Genomic DNA, 22461 nt, shown 5'->3' on the forward strand with positions numbered 1-22461 from the left:
GGAAATTACACGAATAGGGAGATGTAGAAGTAGGCTTGATGTTTTTGAACCGAACCTTTATTTGAGGCAGTCAACTGTTTATTGCTATCGAACACAATCTGAATGACGTAGCTTATTCAAATGTAAGCAGAAGTCAATTGATCGATGCCATTTTATTGAATCGAAAGAGATGTTCATTAGTTATATAATTTTCTTTAATTTTTCATTTGCTACCTAGATCTTTTTATATGTTTTTCTTGAAGATCCGAAAAGACGTAAAATCAAAACGATTCATCACGAAAAATAATCCATTTTCAGACTATAAAAGCGGCAGATATAGCAACCGTACGAAAATTGGGTAAACCTCCTTATTTGATTTTACTTATTATGGACTGCGTTTTGATTTATTTCAAGAGAAAATTGGAACCCGTTAAACCGGATCCAGAAAAAACTTTTTTGCTTCCATCTTGGGCCGAATCTTTAAAAGTAAGTTGTTTATAGTTATTTCTTTCATTCTGACTTTTCTTTTAAGATAACCTGGAAGATCTCCCTATCAATCTAAGCGTCTTACTCAGTCAAAACTTCTTCATTTATTATAACTACAATTAGTATTGTCTGGACTAACACTAATATGTGAAATTCGACGCTTCGCTTTTACACTAAGCACTTAGATAACTAACTCAAAAGGCTTCGTCCTCTTCAGTCTTCTCTCCAAGTTCGTGTTGTCGAGGAGCTGGATTGCTTCGATGTTCACATGTTTCAAGAGCTGCTGTTCGTGACACCATGCGAATTTAGTGGATATCTGACTTGAAGAAGCGAATGATATAGATACAAAATTGATGCTAACAACTCGTTTTGGTCATAAAGGGATAGAATGATTTAGAGAGTTTTTATAGAACAACTCATCATCCACATAACAACTTTTCGATTGTGATCGACGAGGACGTCTCTGGGCCTTCCATTCAAAGATCCGAGATAGTTTCGTGAATTGTTGAGACATTACTGGAAACAAGAGTTTAAAGCAGCCGCGGGAGCAAGCGAAGGAATTACGAAGAATCGTTTCAATAGTGGATATTTGACGCTTAAAGATCATTCGCGCTCAACTCCTCCGCCTTGTGAATTTCTTAGGATAAGTGCTCCTATTGTCGTGGACCATTGGGGTGGACAAAGGATCATTTGAATTTTATGTTACGTTCTTAGCTTGTTTCTGATAAAATGATTCTTCATATTTTTTCAAAGTACCTCGTATAATCGTGTTTTAGGTGATGGCCGAATCAGCTTTCTTAAAAAAGTTACAAGACTATCCGAAAGATACCATAAATGCCGAAATAATAGATTTACTCATACCGTACTTCAATTATCCCATTTATACTTACGAAGCTGCTAAAACGGCTTGTGGTAATGTAGCAGGTCTAATTTCCTGGACTTTGGCTATGGCATCCTTTTTTGACGTAAACAGAGAGGTTTTACCTTTGAAGGTAAGTCTTATCTCTTGTTTCTAAACGAAACATTATTATTCTGATCTGAATAGGTTTGTTACACACTCACTCACACACAAACACACACACAAGCACATGGCGATTATCGAGCTGCAAATTGGAGAATACGCGGTCAAATCCTAACTGTCTATACGTTACTTGGAAATGACGAACGATGCCAGACTGATCTTCAAGCAGAGTTCGCAGGTATAAAGACTTTTGGAGTAAGGAATATCTTATCTCTACATATGCCGAACGTAGGAAGTCCAAGAGAGCTATGTTGTCACGAGTTGTCACATCGGTGATCACACATGACATTGCCGACGTATTGCAGAAGCAGGAATCACGACGGAAAGCAGCAACAATGCTCTCCATTGGTGAAAGAAAGAAGATCTAAAGAGAAATTAGCGGAGAAACCGCTGGCAAATGTTATAGGACGCTTAGACCAAGAGAAGCTGGATTCACCAACTTATATCTGGCTTAACCCGCCTCATGGACAGGTTAATCATTATCAACCCAAATAATCTCCGGACATGGATGCTTTAAGGAATACCTTTATAAGTGAAAACATAACGCCTGGAAATATATTGGAAGCTGTGCAGTTATCATAAATTGCATGGACAGCGACGAGGATGTTCGCTGTTGAAGTGTTGAAAGAATTCCGCGCTGAAGAGACAAAAATAAGAAGTATTAAAATTGGGATCGTGGAAGTAGTTGAAGGAAGAGCTAGATTCCCCCTTGCGAAGTAGTGCCTAACGGCGGTTCCGCGGGGGAAACCAGAACCAAAGATAGAAGAGGTTTTTAGTCGGTATGCTAGACATACCAGTCCTGACGATACATAAAAGTATTTTCCTACCTCCAATAAAAACACCTTCTGCCATTACTTTTCCTCTTCCTACTTTTGTGGGAAGTTACCTTTCGTTCATGTTAAGGGAGGCTACACAGCCTCGACTAATGTGCTTACTGTACAATGATACATTTTGATATACTCTTTTCAAATTTTGGAAGACATGGAAGCACCAGAAATTCCAATTTCTGTTGTTTCTTTTCCAAAATAATTAAAGCCATTCACATGTTTTTCTACAAGTGTTTTTTCTGTTAAAACATAGGCGAATCTAGCAATTCAACAGGCGAAACTTACTAGAGCTCAAGACGAACTTGAAAGCGCTATGGAGCTATTGCGGACAAAAGAAGAAGAAGTAAGACAATGTCAGGAACAATACGAAGAAGCAATGACTTTTAAACAGGTATCGTTATTTGATAGTTGACACTTTTAATAGATTTTTTATAAATATTTAGGCACTTCAGTTACCCAGAAGCTACCTCGAAGAAGACCCCAGTCAAGTAGCCCCCCTTTTGGAGGCAGAACAATTACATGCACAAAATATTTTACGGTAACTTGCCAAAGAGTCTAAAATCTTCCCAGAAGCTGATGTAAAAGGGAAACTAGAGGGGACTATCATAGTTACACTGATGAGGTCGCTAGAGAAGTTTGGAGTGAAAATACTGGATGAAACAGTTAAACAAAGATTTTAAAATGGGCTATAATATGATACAACTAGGAAACTATTACCAAAAGTGATGGAAAGAAAAGCAATAAACAGATGAAGACTTTTTTAATAGTTTGAACAAAGAAAAAAAAAATATTGTCGCCTAAACGGATATAAACTTCTCAAGAAGACATCTGCGGTTTCTGTGGGAGAAGAATACATTTAGGAGCTAGTTGAATGAAGGACACTACGTAATGCCTTGGATCGACATTTGGGAACAGGAAGATTTGATCTATAGCTGGTAGATGATCTAAAATTAAAGGATCAGAAAAAACTAGTGAAACAAAGATTGAAAAATTGATATGATGTAGTAGAGCGATGGAAATTACGACCAGAGGATAAGAAAATAATAAATTAACAACATGAAGTGATCCCTGAGACTGTCAACAAAGATTCATACAATATATTATTGTCTAAATGGACACTATCATCTCGATAATGTAATGGAAGAAGACGACTGGGCTCTGTGAGAAAATGATACATTCAAATACTGGACACTACTGAATCTTAGGATCTCGGACATTTAGGAACAGAAAGATTCGATTTGTAGCCTGCGGATGATCTAAAAAAGTATCGAGAATGAAAAAGGAAAGCGATCGTTAAATGTAGCGATCATCTTATTTGGTAACTATGATCAGAAGAGAAGAATAGAATGTATTAACTATAGGAAGTTTTCTGTAAGAGTTTCAACAAAGATTTAAACAAGATATTGTTTCCTAAATGGACAGGACATTATAGAATTTCTGGGCTCGACATTTCGGGAAGAGAAAGATTCAATTTGTAGCCAGCGAATGTCTTAAAATTAAAGAATCGATCAAATGTCAAACACACAGACAAGAGGAATTGAAAGAAGAAGAAGTTTTCAAAATAATTTGAAAAAAACACGTATTGACTACGACTCTATTAAGAGTAGTACCTGGTTATGATAGTAGGTGGTTATTAATCGTTGCGAACCATAAACCTTCTGTCCCATTTTGAGCTACCAAAGATTAATTAGAGCCTATGCGCCAAATGCATAACATGGACATGGCGTCTATCCGTGTAATAATAATTTGTTTTCAGAAAATCTTTGATGAAGCTATGAAGGTGAAAAATAAAATGGACGCCGCCACAGCGCTTATAGACGGATTGGCGGGCGAGAGAGTGAGATGGACTGATCAACTGGCTCAATTCAAAGCTGAAACCGAGCGACTTGTCGGCGATGTGATTCTCCTAACTGGTTTCTTGGGATACACCGGTCCCTTTAATCAAGAATTCAGACAGTTGATGCAACAATCGTGGATCGATTCATTGGTTAGACGTAAAATGCCGGTTACTTTGAGTCTCAATATTATCGATAGTTTAACCGATTCGGCTACGGTAAGTTACACGTTTGACAAATGAATTCGTAGTCGTTTAGAAAGGGGATGTTGTAGATCGGCGAATGGAATCTTCAAGGTTTGCCTAACGATGATTTGTCCGTCGAAAATGGCATTATCGTAACTTCGGCATCGAGGTATCCGCTTTTGATCGACCCACAGAGTCAAGGGAAATTTTGGATCAAAGAGAAAGAGAAGGATAACCATTTGATTGTTACCACTTTGGGTCACAAATACTTTAGGTACGACAGTATGAGTTAGATTGCACATTCTTATTGTTAGATAATTTTGACATATTTTGAAAACAAATATTGAGTTTGAGGATTTGATTTTTGATATAGGGGTTGTTTCTTGAGCCCAAAAGAAATTTTTCTCTTCTTCTTCAATGTATTGTAGGCTTTAGGCCTGTAGTTTCCAACTTTTCATCCTTGAGATGTTGATGTCCATCCATCTTTTTGGAGGTCTTCCTAGAGGTCGTCGTGTCCTTGGTTTACCGTCTCGCACGAGACGGAAATATTTCCATCGTTAATTATTATAAAACGAAATTTTTATTTCTATTTTGCAAAAAGTATTTGCTTGTACTAGAATTGAGCCATTTATATCCAATTTCAAAAGTTAATTTTAATAATTTGGGAGCTTCTTCGAGTGTCATTCAATTGGAGATGATTTGTCAAAATACATATCAAAAGATTAAGATTAGTACCGTTGAAATCGTACGGTTTGTGACCTTCACTTATCAACTGGTTCAGAAGCTTCAATTTGAGGTCAACGCCGATATTCCTCAGGGATGCATCTTGAATGAGTTTAATACAATAAAGATCCAAGTACATGTCCATAGTCATGTGGCCGAATTAGCTGAGGCTGCTTCACAAAAATTTGGAACCCTCTTCAAGACCGAGAGGCTATATATTCCACAACATCTTCTAATCATCTATAAGGCCCAGTTTCGTCTTTTGTCGCAGTCATGTCGTTGACCTGATTCTGTGTTACAGCAGCTGCTCTTCCGAGCTCTCCAACATCATCCACCTAGAGCAATATACGGCTCGCTTTTTACATAAGAAAGTACTAGCTAGAGGAAGCTCGAATGATTTTAATAAAGCACACGATTTTTTTCAAAAAATATACGTTTGTGCTCGGTGCTTCATCAATTTAATTGGAAGATTTGGTAACGAAGGTATTGCTACGAAGCTGTTGTAATCTGACAGACAATAAGAAAGAAGATAAAATTGAAAAATGTTTTGCTTTGAAATAACAGTTTAAAACTGATGTTCTGTTAAACGTTATGACCCAAAATCGATGCAACAGCTTCACGGTTAGAGTTTCCATTAAACCTTTTGTTTGAACGTTTTAAGAAGATTACATAAAAGTGCTTATTAAAAAAAAAAAAATCTTTAGTCGGGCAAACAAACGTAGAATTTCCTATCGTTACACCGAGAAATACAATTGCATTGTCTCTGAAGACGATAAAGCGCGTCATATAGCTTAATTTTGTAATTGTGTATGGTACCAGAAATTCCAAATCATCTAGAGAACTGTTCATTACGTCTTCTTCATTTCTGACTGCCGAACTGAAAATATTCTACGAGAAAGTACGGCGGATACGGTGTTGGTAATTTCTTCATACACCTCTAGCTAGCTAGCTAATTTGAAATTAATACTTACTCGAAACGGATCAAAGATATTCAATATTTGCCGATAGTGAAACTGAAAAATCTGGTTTAAAAAACGACAGGTTGTTGGAGATTTTGATAACTAAAAAATAAAGAATATCCCATGTACTGACATCTATTGATTGTGCCAAAATGTTTTTGTTTATCGATTAAATTGTTTAGAAATCAATTGGAAGACGCCGTTTCATTGGGATATCCGATGATAATAGAAGATATCGCCGAAGATCTGGATCCAGTATTAGACAATGTAATGGAGAAAAATCACATTAAAGTTGGTACGACGTTAAAAGTTAAATTGGGCGATAAAGAAGTCGATTATAATCATAATTTCAAATTGTACATTACAACTCGTTTGGCTAATCCCAGATATACACCAGAAATATTTGCCCGAGCTTCTATAATCGATTTTACTGTAACAATGAAAGGTAAGTTAGTTTTTGTTGATAGTAACTCTACGTCTTCTTATACTTTCGAATAGAAACCATACGCGTTTTTCTGCCATTAAATCTGTTGTTGTTGTTGTTGACCGTCTTCTTTTGCATCATTTGTTGTGATTTTCATCCACTTGTTTATATTTTGTACGCTGCTATTATTGTTCTTGATATTTTCATTTCTCTCTTCTATTATTTTTTTGTTTTGTTCATTTTATTTATATTGCACATGCCCCTGTACATGTCTCATCTCGTTTTATTTCAACATGGATTTGTATTCCATATCGCAACATATTCCAATCAACTATTCGTTCTTCTTCTAGTTGCTTTATTTGTTCTTGACATGAAATAATGCCAGAAAGTAAAATATTTAATCGAAAGTTTAAAAATAATATCTAAATATTTGTTTGAAAATCGCAAATATTTCAAATTTTCAACTACACAAGAAAACTATTCTCATTGGTTTTCAGTTGTGACGTTGAAAGCTTCATAAAAACATTGAGCAGTTGTCTGCTTGGATGATCAAGAGGTTATCGTTGCCAGAAACGTAGCGTGCTCTGTTATAATACAGTTTTTATTTATTACTTACGTATAAATATAAAATGTCTCAATATATAGAGATAAAGTGAATAAACCTCTTATGGGTTAAGTTCTTACAATATTACATAATAGCATAATAAACTTAATGACTATAAAATATTATATTGAGTTAAATTTGCATCTTACTTATATTAAAATGATCCTGACAAGAAAAATTAATTACATCTCACAGGATCGTCAAAACGACCAACACTTTCAAACTATTTTTATTGTGGTTAATTAGAATTTCTTGGTATCATAAAAAAACTTTATCAGGTGTTTTAGTCGTGGTATTTTCACATCCTGGCACAAAACTGTCGTATTCACTTTGTAACACTTGTTCAGTGTTCATTTTATACTTATGACGTCACGCAATATGTCGGCCTTACTGAAATGTTTAAATTACCTACAAAATTTTTGAATTTTCAATAATTTTTTCTCAATAAATATTGATGAAGGAATTAAAAATATATATATATAATAAAAGTTGTATAGAAACTATCCAAAACTATTTTTTTCTCAAACCATGCAAGTACACTATTCTTTTAATAGTTATACTAATCTCTACACATACAGTATGTGTCGTTTTTTTCTTTGACATCATATTTTACCAGGTTGTTCTTTCAACTGTCACGTTGAAAGGATTCAAATTATTTGAAAAACCCTCAACTTACATTCCAAACTTTTAATTTGTACTTGGAGAATGTTTTTCCTTCAAATTCCTTCAAAGCTAACATTTTTGACGTTTGGAAATATTCGTTGAACGTTCCAAATTTTAAAACTACTTTACGATTATTTCGAGTTGCTCGACTGATTCCTCGGTTTCAGGTTTGGAAGATCAATTATTAGGTCGGGTGATTTTGACGGAAAAGAAAGAATTGGAACAAGAACGAACGAATTTGATAAAAGACGTAACCGCAAACAAAAGAAAAATGTTGGAGCTCGAACAAAATCTGTTATATAAATTGACCACGACGCAAGGGTCTCTCTTAGACGACGAATCAGTGATAACGGTATTGAACGTTACTAAAACTACAGCTAACGAAGTGAAAGAAAAATTATCTATCGCCAAGGAAACTGAAATTAAAATAAATTTAGCTAGGTACTTTCTTTTTTTATAGATTTTACATTTGGTGATTCATTGATAACACACATACTTACTTCTCGAAGAAGTATGCATTACAGCAAATACTCATCAGGATCTCATCCTTTCAATTACTTATAGATTCCATGGAACAGTTCGGTCATCTTCTTCTCTTCAGGATAGCTCCATACGATTGAAAACCGTCCACTTTAAAGCGCGATCTTCAATATTTATCAATATACCCTCTAATAGATTGTCCTCCTTTTGTTTCTCCTTAGTTTCTTTATTTTTGTTAGCACTCCTTCATTAACCGATGAAATCCGTCAGCTGCCTGTCGTTCATAATTGCTTGTATTCCCTTCAGGTCCAACTTTCGGTAAATCTGCTATAAAAAGGAATGTTTTCGGCTTGCTTCATATCCTTTCGGACCGGTAGCTTCTTTCTTTCTTTTCATCCGTCAATTCCCTCGTCTGGATCTTAGGGTGAGACTCCACTTAATCGATTCCTGGTGGTGTCATTCTAAATATCTTGTATTTTCTTCTAATTCAACTTTTAGTAGCACAAAGTTTTGATGTACCAAGCAATGTTCAATGCTCGTTTCTTTTGAACTAGCAACATTAGATAGTGAATCCCGATCTTGTAGATGTATATAGTAACAAATTGGACTTGATAAGATGGAGCTCGTCATTCAGGGATACCTTCTAATCGTCGTCCTGTCAATTAGGTCTTTGAACGTTAGTTCATTATCCAAAAATGATTCTGCAGCTCTTGCGTTAGTATAGTTCCTTCTTGGATATCCTTCGTGTTTAACTCTTGGTAGATCTGCTGTATTGTTGTCCGCTTGCTTCAGGGTGATATTATTTTGGGCTTGGATAACTTTAGGTAGTTGTGTACAGTAAGAAAACGGCATTGTTGATATGAAGCTCGTCACTCGGAGAACTCTTCTAATAGTCGTCTAGTTCACTAGGTAGTCAACGTGATCTTTAAGCGTCAGCTAATGGTTCAAAAAGGAATCTGCAGCTTTTAGGATCCTGTAGTATAGTTCAACATTTCTCTAATTTTCTTCTGGTCTAACTCTCGTTAGATCTGCTGTACTGAGGAGTCTTTTCTGCTTGTTTCATAGTAATATTATTTTGGGATTGCAATTTCTTTAGATAACTTTTGGTAGTGAAGGTGCATTCCAGGAAAACTATTAATCCTAGATTTGCTTCCCTGGTCTTAGAACGTGAGTCCTTGGTCTTGGTTCTCTGCTTGAATTTTCTTGGCACTGATTCTAATCTTGTACACCAGTCAACAGTTCTGTTTATAATTGATTATGACTACGCATGAAACGTTGTCGGTGTGTTTGTATGACATTAACCATTAATACTTGATGCTGAATGACTTTTACTTATATTGCTTTGATTTTTCCACCCACTACATCCAGTTATCTACTCAAACAACACTGCTTGAGTATTATCTGCGCTGATGTTTATCTTCCACGTTGTACACCAGACGATTCGGCGTCTAGTTGTAAAGTTCAAGCATAGATAGTTAACAGTCGATTTGTTTTTACCTAGAGAAGAATTTAGACCAATTGCAGCCAGAGGAAGCGTTCTGTACTTTTTGGTAGTATCAATGTCTATGGTGAATTACATGTACCAAACCTCATTGGTGCAATTTTTGGAGCGATTTGACTTGTCTATGTACCGATCTGAAAAATCTCCAATAATATCCAGGTGAGTGTGAGCACTTTCAAACTATGTTTGCGTGAATGGGAAATTGAAATATTTTTCCAATTTTTTACAGACGAATCGTAAATATAATCGAGTATCTTACATTCGAAATATTCAAATATAAAAGTAGGGGCTTATACGAGGAGCACAAATATATGTTCGTATTATTGATGTGCTTGAGAATCGATCTCGATAGAGAAACTATAACCCACGACGAATTTCAAAATTTCATCAAAGGTGGCGCCGCTCTCGACCTGAACGCCTGTCCGCCGAAACCGGCTAAATGGATAACGGATATGACTTGGTTGAATTTGGTGGCGTTATCGAAACTGAGACATTTCCAATATATCGTTCAACAGGTAAAACTTCTAAGTTAAACAGTAAACGTGAAAATATGTGAAAATGTGGTATTTATATTCAATATTTGTATGAAGATGCCGTTAAGCTTAGTCGCTTGGTAGTAAAGCCACATTTAAAGAGAATTCGATCGATTTATCACGTCAAACTGTTTACCCAAATGAATTAGATCTTCTCCGGATTCGTTAATTGATATAAATGACTCCATCTCTTCAAGTTTAGTTTCATTAGGTTAGGTTAGGTTAGGTTAAGTTAAGTTAGGTTAGGTTAAGTTAGGTTAGGTTCATTAGTACAAAAAGTCACGATTTATGGTATACTGTATATTATGAGGTGCCAAAAGACGAGTTGAAGTTAGAGTTGGTAGCACTGCATTTTAAATACCACCAATATCCGATTGTAGTTGAATCATAGAGTGGAAGACAAAAATTTTCCTAAAAAGACTGTGATGAAACCCCGATCGTTTTAATCGCATTTTAATTTATTACTTTTTATTTTTTCTAAATATTACCATATTTACTTGAAAATCAATAATTTTGGAAAAGAAAAACATGAAAAAAGTAGTTGGAAGTGGATGGAAACTCATACCATCACCTGGATTTAAGCTCAAAATGTTGTCAAGCCTCCGAATAATTTAATGCAGCTCCGATTTTCCTGAAAATTTAGATTTAAGCTCATCTTAACCTCCATATCAAGATCTACATGGTCGCAATGTGCGCAATTTGTTTTTAAGGGGTGAAACTCACCTCTTCGAGGTGAAATCGAAAAATACCAACATTATAGTTTTTCCTACTTTTTTTCAATTCAAATATTATTCGTTTATACAGCATAAATATCTTAACATATTGTGAAATAGAAAATTTATATATTTATGAAGTATCAACCCTTAACAATCTTTAAAAACTACCCTTCTGATGATAATAATATAGGAAAAAATCTTTTAACGGTTCAATTTAACATTGCAATTTCATTTTCACTGTGAAAAATTCTTAGAATTTTAATAAAATTTAATTGGTTATAAATTTTTATTATTCAACCCCTAAAAACTACCCCTTTGCAGAGAATGAAATGCAAATAAATCTAATAACATCTTTTAGATTTTGCATTCTTTTTGGTTTCTAAAGTTTCTTGTCTCTACTTGTAAGTAATTTTTAATTATCTCTACCCTGTCAACCCTTAAGAACCACCCCTTTGATAAAAAATAAAAAAAAATTAATTTAATGACTGTTAATGTTTTGATTTTGAATTATTTCGGTATCCAAGTGTATTTGCCAAACACAAAGTGATTTTTCATTCTCTACACCCTGACACCTCTTAAGAACCACCCCTTTACCAAGATTATAAGTATATCATCTTTTGGTACTCTCAAATATACCTACTGGCAACTTAGCATCAACAGGGAAAATCCATGCGCCAAAATATGAAACTTTTTCATATCCTATAATTAACAAAAAAAATTTCAAATTTTTATTTTTCATGTAACTACATTAATTTTGAAGCTATCACATCCAACAAAAAACCATTTTAAAGGTAATTTTCAGGGCTACAAGCCTGTGTATGTTAGATGGGCTTGAGACCCTCCACATTTTATTAATAAAGGGTCGAAGTGCTGTGGATAAGCGATCCTCGCACTATAGTGACAGATTAATTTTATTATAACTACGTCAATTTTTATGCTACAAAAAAAAATTGAAAAGGAAAATAATTATCATAAAAAATGCTTTGATTTGACTTTTTATTTGTTTTCGTATCTCTTCTATACTAATAGAGACAAATGAGCAAACAAATTTGTTTTAAAAATCAAAAAAAAAGTATTATTTAATGCTCATTTTTTCCAAAATTATGCATTTCTAATCAACCAAACTATCAGGTATCGTGAATAACATCTAAATAGAGTATTTCGTAAAAGGAATAAGTTTAATTCTGATTTTAAATGAAATGGCATTAGTTTTAGTGCAATTTTTTTAGCTTCAACTATTTTACATCATATTTTACTGAAATTTCAGTCGAAACGACTTTTATCAGTATTTATTTGAAAGATCTTTTTAAGCTCTTGAAAAGGTATTCTATGACTTTTTGTTAAAAAATGTACCATTCTCCCATTATTTGAGGTTAAATACTCAATTACGTAAAACAAAAGCTACTCAAGTATCTATAACTTGATAACATGATTACAGAGTTATACGAATAAAACTATTAAAAAATGCGGTTTTTTTGAAAAAAATATTGTACTTTTCAATTGCTCAAACTCGAATTATATTGATCTGACGGACAAACTTTATATGACATTTTTACTTTAAATTTTCTGATCTATCGATTTCTGGGGTTATTTTGGGTGAGAAATTTTCCACCCGCTAAAAAGAGCACCATGTAGATCTCGCAGTGACCTGAACTGTCTTGGGAGAGGTCAGCGTTGATAATGCGTTTGTAGAAAAACGCTGGTCTCTCCTTGTCCCAGACCTCTTCCTCCCGGCAACTTCACGCAACATTGGTGCGACCCCAGCAACTTCCTCAAGCTGTTTAGATCAACATGTCCTCTCTTAAGAAGCCCAACTTTTTGGAGTGGAACCTGCGGACTTTTCTTTGACGCAAAGAATGCCCTTCTAACTTGTGCTTTCCCTTCTAGGCCTATTTGGGTATCAAAAAACTGTTTTCCCGTATCGATTTAGATACCCCCACTATATATTTCGCTTCCTGCCAATAACCCATCCTCTAGATCTGACGTTAAACATATATACAGGGTTGAAGGATAAAAGTAATTCGAGAATAAATGTAGGAGACAAACTGAACAAAACGATATGACTTTAAGTTGTTTCATTCTCACATCGGTCCAACATTTGACGATACCGAATTTTTGTAGGTAACTGCAAATGATAGACAGTGGAAATTGTGGTTTGACAAAGACGCTCCAGAAGAAAGTATAATACCAGACGGTTACAACAGTTTAGATACATTTAGAAAATTATTAATGATAAGGTAAAAAAAATCGATCATTTTTCGCCTCTAACATGTTTTCAATTTACGAAACAACCTTTGTAATAAAATGCGTGGTTAGGTCGTGGTGTCCAGATAGAACAATCACCCAAAGTAGAAAATATATAGCGAGTTCTCTTGGTCAAAGATTCGCCGAACCGGTTATATTGAACATGGAAATACTTTTCAACGAATCTAGACCGTTGACGCCGATCATATGCTTCCTAAGTATTGGATCTGATCCTACGCCGTACATTGAACAATTAGCTAAAAAATTGGAATTAAAATGCAAATCTATATCGATGGGTCAAGGACAAGAAATCCACGCGAGGAAGCTCATGGCCGCCGCACAAACCGAAGGTAAATAAGGTATAGTAGTGGTTCGAAAAGTGTATTAATTTGAATGCTAATAGGATTTTGGGCGTTACTTCAAAACTGCCACCTGTCACTGGACTACATGAACGAAGTTTTACTCCAATTTTTGGATTTGGAGAAAGGTATAGGATCCGTACACCCGGATTTCCGTTTGTGGATTACGACTGAAGTGAACGATCACTTCCCCATAAGTTTATTACAAATTTGCATCAAATTTACCAACGAACCTCCATCGGGAATAAGAGCCGGTTTACTCAGAACGTACACTTCGATGAATCAAGATTTGTTGGATTATTCAGACGCTTGGCAGTATATTCCTTTGGTGTACGCCATTTCTTTTTTACATACCGTCGTACAAGAAAGAAGAAAGTTCGGACCTTTAGGCTGGAATATACCGTACGAGTTCAATTCGGCCGACTGGTTATCTAGCGTACTATTCCTACAAAATCACTTGGACGATTTGGATCCGAAAAGGGGGATCAGTTGGCAGACTTTAAGGTAAGGATCCTTCTATATTTAGTTCAAACTGTCCTTTGTTTATGTTTAGTAACTTGTAAATTTCAACACATATACCACACCAAATCATCAGTAACCCTACATCAGTAAATTTTATTGATGATAACGTTCCCCATAAATTTCCACATTATTTTTTTTTCCATCCACGTAGAAACTCAAGTTATCTCGAGTGACAGTGACTATTTCAGAAAAAATTCAATTAGTTGTCTGACCGGCGCCTTAAGACAGATTCGCCTCTCCAAAAAAAGTCTTTTAAGGATTCTACATGAGCATTTAAATATGACAAAAGTTGTACAAATTTTCAGCGCAGTGCGAAGGCAGCGTCGAATAGAATGTTGTGATCGATTTTTAGATCTTTGCGGCGAGGTCCAAGAAAGGTTACGAGACTGTGATCCGACGTCCAATGGAGATTCCATGGAGTGGCATTGGAAAGGAGAACCCGTGCCACAAAAGTCACAAGTGACAAATCAGCTGAGTCGGCTCTTGCTTCATGAAAATACTTTTGTATCATTTTCCTCCAAGGCTATGTAAACGATTATGATTTCACATATGCGACACCCATCATTTAGCCCTGATCTTGCCCCGTGTATCATACTTTTATAGTAGCGTAGAAGCTTTAGTCAGACGTTCTGAAAAGTGTGTGGAAATTAGACTTTTCTTTCTATGCTAGACTAAATTGTTGCACGTATTGTGACATATCGACGCAAAATTTCGGGCTAATTACGATTGAATAGCTCCAAACACTGCTCAGAATCATTAATTCGTTGATTGAACCAATACTCATTCACGCTATGTCGAATAAACTGAGCGCATAAGCACTTAGATGTTTCGAGAAAAACCGAGGCTCATGCGCTCGTGCGCACGAATATTTGTCATTGTACTCACTTGAGCAATTTTACCGGCACAGCTTTCGTACTCATATCAGTTCGCAGCTTTAGCTGCTTCAATTTATAGTTGTTCTAAATTGTTCCATGCGCTTTTTTGATGTTTTCTTTGTCGAAGTTTGGGTTGATTCACAACAATTGAGTTGAGTCAATAATGAAATTAAATATAGAGTTAATTAATATTCACAATAAACATCACAAAGTTCGTGAGTTTCGTCAATGTTTGAAGCTGAACTACTATATTGAATGACGAAATGTAAAAATCTTTTTGAATATATAGAATACCAGCTACCTATTTATGTTTTAAAAGAAACTCTTGAAGAATATCTTCCGCATAACTAACCCTTGTTAATAAAAAGAGTGTTTTCACTAGGTTTTCACTATAATAAACATCACAAAGTTCGTGAGTTTCGTCAATGTTTGAAGCTGAACTACTATATTGAATGACGAAATGTAAAAATCTTTTTGAATATATAGAATACCAGCTACCTATTTATGTTTTAAAAGAAACTCATGAAGAATATCTTCCGCATAACTAACCCTTGTTAACAAAAAGAGTGTTTTCACTAGGTTTTCACTATAATAAACATCACAAAGCTCGTGAGTTTCATCAATGTTTGAAGCTGAACTACTATATTGAATGACGAAATGTAAAAATCTTTTTGAATATATAGAATACCAGCTACCTATTTATGTTTTAAAAGAAACTCTTGAAGAATATCTTCCGCATAACTAACCCTTGTTAATAAAAAGAGTGTTTTCACTAGGTTTTCACTATAATAAACATCACAAAGTTCGTGAGTTTCGTCAATGTTTGAAGCTGAACGAATATATTGAATGACGAAATGTAAAAATCTTTTTGAATATATAGAATACCAGCTACCTATTTATGTTTTAAAAGAAACTCATGAAGAATATCTTCCGCATAACTAACCCTTGTTAACAAAAAGAGTGTTTTCACTAGGTTTTCACTATAATAAACATCACAAAGCTCGTGAGTTTCATCAATGTTTGAAGCTGAACTACTATATTGAATGACGAAATGTAAAAATCTTTTTGAATATATAAAATACCAGCTACCTATTTATGTTTTAAAAGAAACTCATGAAGAATATCTTCCGCATAACTAACCCTTGTTAACAAAAAGAGTGTTTTCACTAGGTTTTCACTATAATAAACATCACAAAGTTCGTGAGTTTCGTCAATGTTTGAAGCTGAACTAATATATTGAATGACGAAATGTAAAAATCTTTTTGAATATATAGAATACCAGCTACCTATTTATGTTTTAAAAGAAACTCATGAAGAATATCTTCCGCATAACTAACCCTTGTTAACAAAAAGAGTGTTTTCATTAGGTTTTCACTATAATAAACATCACAAAGCTCGTGAGTTTCATCAATGATTGAAGCTGAACTACTATATTGAATGACGAAATGTAAAAATCTTTTTGAATATATAAAATACCAGCTACCTATTTATGTTTTAAAAGAAACTCATGAAGAATATCTTCCGCATAACTAACCCTTGTTAACAAAAAGAGTGTTTTCACTAGGTTTTCACTATAATAAACATCACAAAGCTCGTGAGTTTCATCAATGTTTGAAGCTGAACTACTATATTGAATGACGAAATGTAAAAATCTTTTTGAATATATAAAATACCAGCTACCTATTTATGTTTTAAAAGAAACTCATGAAGAATATCTTCCGCATAACTAACCCTTGTTAACAAAAAGAGTGTTTTCCCCAGGTACATGCTGGGCGAGGTCCATTATGGAGGTAGAGTGACCGATGATTTTGACAAAAAACTGCTAAATACGTTTTGCAAAGTTTGGTTTAGTGATAGCGTATTTAATGACGATTTTATGTTCTACAAAGGTTACAAAATCGTTAAATTTAAATCTGTTGCCGATTATGTAGCTCATATAGATGGATTCGCGCCTACGGATCCCCCTCAAGCTTACGGATTGCATTCTAACGCCGATATTACGTAAGAAAATTATTTTTGTTTAATTCAAATTCCAACCACTTAAATTACTTTCTGATTTTTTCAGGTATCAAACGAACACTACGATAGCTATGTTCGATTATATGTTGGCAATTCAACCGAAAGAATCTGGAGGTAGTGGTGGAGAATCACGAGAAGCCGTAGTGCAACGGCAAGCGAAAGATATGCTTAGTAAGCTACCTGATAACTACGATCCATTTGAAGTACGGGAAAGGTAGTACAATTTTATAATATGTATTTTTGTTTTGCATTGAAATTAAAAAAAAAAAATCGTCTACGTGGAATAGCAAGCAACTTAAGAAGATGCTAACAACTTGAGATAGCCCAAGAAAAATTCAAACAATGGACGACGATTGCAAAAGCCTATACAATGGGGGGACATATCAACTTTAAACCAACAATTTGAACAAGAAGAATTTTTGGTTTCACCAGCGTTCCTGTTCTTATGTAGAGATGAAGCAGTAACAACCAGAATTATCAAGAATATAATAAGATTAACCCAAGCCAAGCCAAAAGAATTTGTTTGGCGAAACGTCTGGCTTTTTTCGGCGGTTTGATAAGCCAAGAAACATTCAAACAATGAACGAAGACCGCGAAAGTCTCACACAATTAATTCGACGACTTTATGAGGAGGACACTAGACCAAACAACTTAGGAAGAAGAAAGCGCAATCTTTGGCTTTACTAGCTTTTTTGTGTCGATGTGGAGACGAGGAAGTTACCCGGAAGCTTCTCCAGGCCATAATAAGGTCAGCCTAGACCAGAAGAATTTACCATCGCGCGGAAAAAGCACTCTTATGGAAGAAGTTCCATACCATTTAGCAAGATTAATTTGTGTTTGTTTTAAATATGTGTATTTTCGTTTCGATGATTGTTTCAACTCTATTCATTGCAATTGGAGCTCGAGATCTTTCCTTATAGAACCATGTGCTTCATCTATTGAACTACCTATCTTTTTTTTGAACTGTACTTCATCATCCATTTCTTGCAGGTCTAGAAGGGAATATATTTCCTCGTAATGCAAAATATGCAATAGATATTGCTAAGAAAACAATATTTAGATTTAACTGCATCTCTTAAACTATAGGTGTCAAATATGTGTGAAATTCTTCATCATCTTGCCTTAATCCACAGTATCATCACTATTATTTTCCAAAACAGAGGCAATAATTTAGTCGTTACTAAGTTACTTATTGGTTTCAGTCATTATCGCTTTGGCTTGGCAACCCGCAGTTCTCCAATTTCACTGGTATGGATATCCACTTGTATAGTTTGTGGAAACATTGCTTCATTCATCTGCTATATAGTCACTATTCAGTATAACCTGCCAAAACTTGTGACTCTCGAGTTTTGATTCTACTTATGATTGAAGACCTTGTCAGTGCTAATTGCAAGATTTGCAGTCCCATTGGTCGCCCTAGCCTATATTCCAGAACTGGAGAATCCTTTGGGCGTCGCTAGCTTTTAAAGAAAGCTCTTCCATTGGGGTTTGTCCCACTTAGAAAGGATTTGGCTTGTCTACAGCCGCACGACTGGAGCCATGTCTCTTTTTTCACCTTCAGGTCTTGATATTTTGACAGACGAAAGAGTAGAGAAATGGAAGACTAGCCTGCTTCCAATGGCTCACCGTAATAGCCACATGGTTTTAGTTAGACTACTGCACCTCCTTTCCAGATAGAAGTTCCAGGAATTTGCAGTCCAAAATGACTCATAAAAATTACAATTTTAGTCCTTTTAGTATTGAATGGTTGTGAGGGTCTGTCGTTTTGAACCAGTTGATGATTACTTTCAGAGCTTTCCAACCATTAGCTAGGGTATATTCAGCGACTTTGATTGCTTTAAATATATTAGGGATAGTCTGAGCAATGAGATGCGGCTCGTGAATGGCGAGAAGTTACAGACCTGTTTCTCTAATCGCCCGTGGTCGAATTTACAAAAATGACGGACTAGAGATGGTGAACTGTATTTCTAATGATTCTGGAACTGAGTACCACTGGCAGGAAAATCTATACATTCACCTGAAATTCGATTTGGGGGAAAGATATCCATTTGATTTTATATTTTATATTCCAGATTGAGAATAATGGGTCATTTGAATCCTCTCAACATCTTTTTGAGACAAGAAATAGATAGAATGCAAAAAGTTATCTCAATAGTAAGAGCTACATTACGAGATTTACTTTTAGCTATCGAAGGTACAATAATTATGAGTGAGGTAAATAATTTTCACGATAAAATTGTTGTTGATGAAATTATTCCGGAAATTGAATATTTTAGGCGCTCGGAGACGCGCTCGATATGATTTACGACGCTAAAGTTCCTAACATTTGGTTACGACCATCGTGGATCGCCAGTACTTTGGGTTTCTGGTTTACGGAATTGATCGAAAGGGATAACCAATTTAGAACTTGGTGTTTCACAGGAAGACCTACCAGTTTTTGGATGGCGGGCTTCTTTAATCCACAAGGTAACTTTAATTGTTTAAAACAAAACTGGAAAGAAATCATATAAAACGAAATTAATTTTAGGTTTTTTGACGGCGATGAAACAGGAAGTCGCCAGAGCGCATAAAGGCTGGGCTTTAGACAACGTCAAACTATTTAACGAAGTTACGAAACTTATTCGTGAAGAAGTGACAGCTGGACCACCGGTAATTGACTTTTAAATGATTTAAAACACATTGTAGCTGCGATGCTATTAGGAACTATGGACATAACCCGAAAACTTCATTTGGAGATAAATCTGGTGATATGGAAGGCTACTAGATCGCACTACGAGTTGTTAATAGGCTTGTCACAAAGTGAGCAAGAAGCGAAAGCAAATTAGCTAATGTTTGTCTCGCGAAGTAATGCCTGAGGGTGGTTTCCGCGGAATAATACAGACTCACAGTGGACGTCAAGCAAGCTGCAGACTTCTGGCAGTGTATGATGGTACAGAGTTTTCCTCCACTTCGAAATAAGATCATTCTTACTACATTTCAGCAAAGTAGAGCGGCATTCCACTGGAATTCAAGTGAATAATTGCGTTTATATGATTTCATAATTTAAACTCACACTGGAAATGTCGCTTAATAATTTGACATGTTTCGTGAATTCTGTCTTGGCAATGCGGCAACGTTGTGAAGCGAAAACGAAGTATGCCGCATCAATTATTAAATTTCTTAGTTCGAAGTACAACAAACTTTATTTGATTTACGGGTGTACCAGTGTCTGTTAGGTAACGCATCGTTTTTGTGTGTGTAAAATCGCCGAAAAGTTTTCATAAATTACTAGAGCAATTCAAAGGAGAGTGCCTCTTCAAGACTCAAGAGTATAAATAGCGTTTTGATTTCCGAAAAGGCCGAAAAGTGGTGGCAAATCTGCCACACGCGCGGTGCCACAGAACGTTGTCTACAGATAAAAAAGACAAGACTATGTCAGACCGCTTATGATGGAAATTAGGTGGTAAAACACTCGAACCATCCTCCTTATAGTCCCGATTTGTAGCCATGCGACTATTTGGTAAGGTGTCAAGCCGAGAGATTTTTACGAAAAAACATCCGAAAGTTTTCGTCGAGATGGCAAAAGTGTGACAGAAAACTGTAAAAAATTTCACCCCAGTAACTTACTAATTTTTTTTATAGCAAAATTTCAGTTTATATATGAACCACCCTCGTAATAGGAAAATTTATCTATTGTTGTTACATCGTTAAAAATTTGTAAATATGTTCTCTTACATGCTCATTATTATTGAAAATAGATCAACTTGTTATACATGGACAGTTCGGTAAATACTACAACTACAAAGTTGTAGAGTTCTTTTGGAATTGTAGTTTTGTGTTTGACCACGTCATAGCAGTGTTTGACGCTATTCAAACTCAATCCGGAGGAGTTTCTGCAGAATATTGGGTCAGTCAATTTGATCCCTGCCGATATATTTTGGGTCATAACTGTCAAAATAATGGGTTTACGTGAAAAATCAATATTTTCAGTGATATGGATAAAAATCCTTTTAGGGATTATCGTCTTTAATCAAAAACAAGCTTTGGCACAAATTTCAACAAAATCGAGGGATTAATCGCTACATTAATGTTACAGGGGAACTGTCAAAAGTAGCCATGAGTTATTCATAATTATAGTAGTGGAGATATGAGAAAATTTGGATAATATTAACAGGATTTTCGATTTTTTAGGAAGGAGTTTATGTATATGGGTTGTTTTTGGACGGGGCCGGTTGGGATAGGAAACATTCCCGTCTTGCCGAATCGATAAATAAAGTTTTGTACACGATGATACCAGTAGTACATATATACGCTTTATACAACGTAGAAATTAAAACAACTACTCTCTACGTGGTAAGATACTTGAATTTCATGTGAAATGAAATAAAATATATTCTGTCAAGTAGGATAGATCCAAACACACATTTAGTAATTCTTAATATATTTACACTACTTAACTTAACTGCACTATTCACTAATTTATATTCGCGATTCTAGTTGTAGTTTGAAGCACCAGATTGAACTAAAATGACTCTCCATTCGTTTCATATTCATAACTTAAAGCCTATTTTTAGAAAAAAATCAACTTTGCACAACAAAAAGTGAGAAAAAAAACTAGCTTCAAATACCTCAGTTGCCATCAGTTAATTTTTTTAAATGGTTTCTGTCTTTAGTCGTTTGTATTTTACATAAAATAATAAACAAAAAAAAAATGTTGTAGTGTCCTGTTTATAAGAAATCGAGAAGAACTGGATTGAATTACATCACAATTTTATATTTGAACACGGCTAAACCTCCCGAACATTGGTGTCTAAGAGGAGCTGCATTGCTTTGCGACATTCAATAATTTTGAAAATGTATATTTAATTATCGATGTATTTTATTATAAAAATAAACTTTATAATTACACAATATCACTTTTTTTTCAAAAATTTACGCGTATAGTTTGCTTTATTATTCACATAACCTCAAAAAAAGTATGATAACCTATTACTTTGACGTTCTTCTGAAATTACCACGTGCCAATCTATGTTCTGCTCTACTGGCCTCTATACAATATTCTTATAAATTTTTTTATTTAGTCAGAACAATTCAAAATATACAAATTATCGAATTCCGTTTCGAACTCATTAATTTTCTGAGAATTCCTCCCGGATACACGTTAATCTATCTGCATGTCTTACTGCAATTACAAAAATGGTTCCAGAAGTACCTGACCTGACCTAGAGATGGCGGTAGCTGCTTGAAAAATACCACTACACAATCTATACAACAAATGTTTTAACTTTGAGGACGCCATATTTTCAGTGAATTTGCAAACATCGTTATTTTATTCAATAATTTTATTTGAAAGACATTAGCCCAACCAATATGAAAGTTGAACTAGATTCTACTTTGGGCGAGACCGCGCTTTTGTTATAAACAGTAAAATATTGGGTGGCAGAGTTTAAAGGAGGCTGTATGACCTGGGAAGACCAGCATCCCAGTGGTCGACCAAATGAGGTAACGACTCCAGAAATGCTGAAGA

At 35.0% G+C, this 22461-nt stretch overlaps 1 protein-coding gene across 1 annotated transcript in view; it reads left to right on the plus strand.

Annotated features, from left to right (window-relative positions):
• LOC130894000 (dynein axonemal heavy chain 8) overlaps positions 1-21845 on the plus strand; it is a 73038-nt gene extending 51193 nt beyond the window's left edge. Inside the window, exons 50-68 of the mRNA XM_057800479.1 lie at positions 298-465; positions 1242-1457; positions 2567-2704; positions 4070-4366; positions 4423-4607; positions 6198-6460; positions 7874-8143; positions 9684-9846; positions 9917-10202; positions 13058-13173; positions 13253-13530; positions 13584-14043; positions 16698-16937; positions 17002-17169; positions 19028-19169; positions 19232-19421; positions 19483-19604; positions 21126-21287; positions 21655-21845. Of these exons, the coding sequence (XP_057656462.1) occupies positions 298-465; positions 1242-1457; positions 2567-2704; positions 4070-4366; positions 4423-4607; positions 6198-6460; positions 7874-8143; positions 9684-9846; positions 9917-10202; positions 13058-13173; positions 13253-13530; positions 13584-14043; positions 16698-16937; positions 17002-17169; positions 19028-19169; positions 19232-19421; positions 19483-19604; positions 21126-21287; positions 21655-21780 (3990 nt within the window). The 3' untranslated portion in view covers positions 21781-21845. The remainder of the gene's footprint in view (positions 1-297; positions 466-1241; positions 1458-2566; positions 2705-4069; positions 4367-4422; positions 4608-6197; positions 6461-7873; positions 8144-9683; positions 9847-9916; positions 10203-13057; positions 13174-13252; positions 13531-13583; positions 14044-16697; positions 16938-17001; positions 17170-19027; positions 19170-19231; positions 19422-19482; positions 19605-21125; positions 21288-21654) is intronic.
• Positions 21846-22461: the final 616 nt, after the last annotated feature.

The sequence above is a fragment of the Diorhabda carinulata genome, chromosome 5, assembly GCF_026250575.1.
Source record: "Diorhabda carinulata isolate Delta chromosome 5, icDioCari1.1, whole genome shotgun sequence".
NCBI classification, from domain to species: Eukaryota; Metazoa; Arthropoda; class Insecta; order Coleoptera; family Chrysomelidae; genus Diorhabda; species Diorhabda carinulata.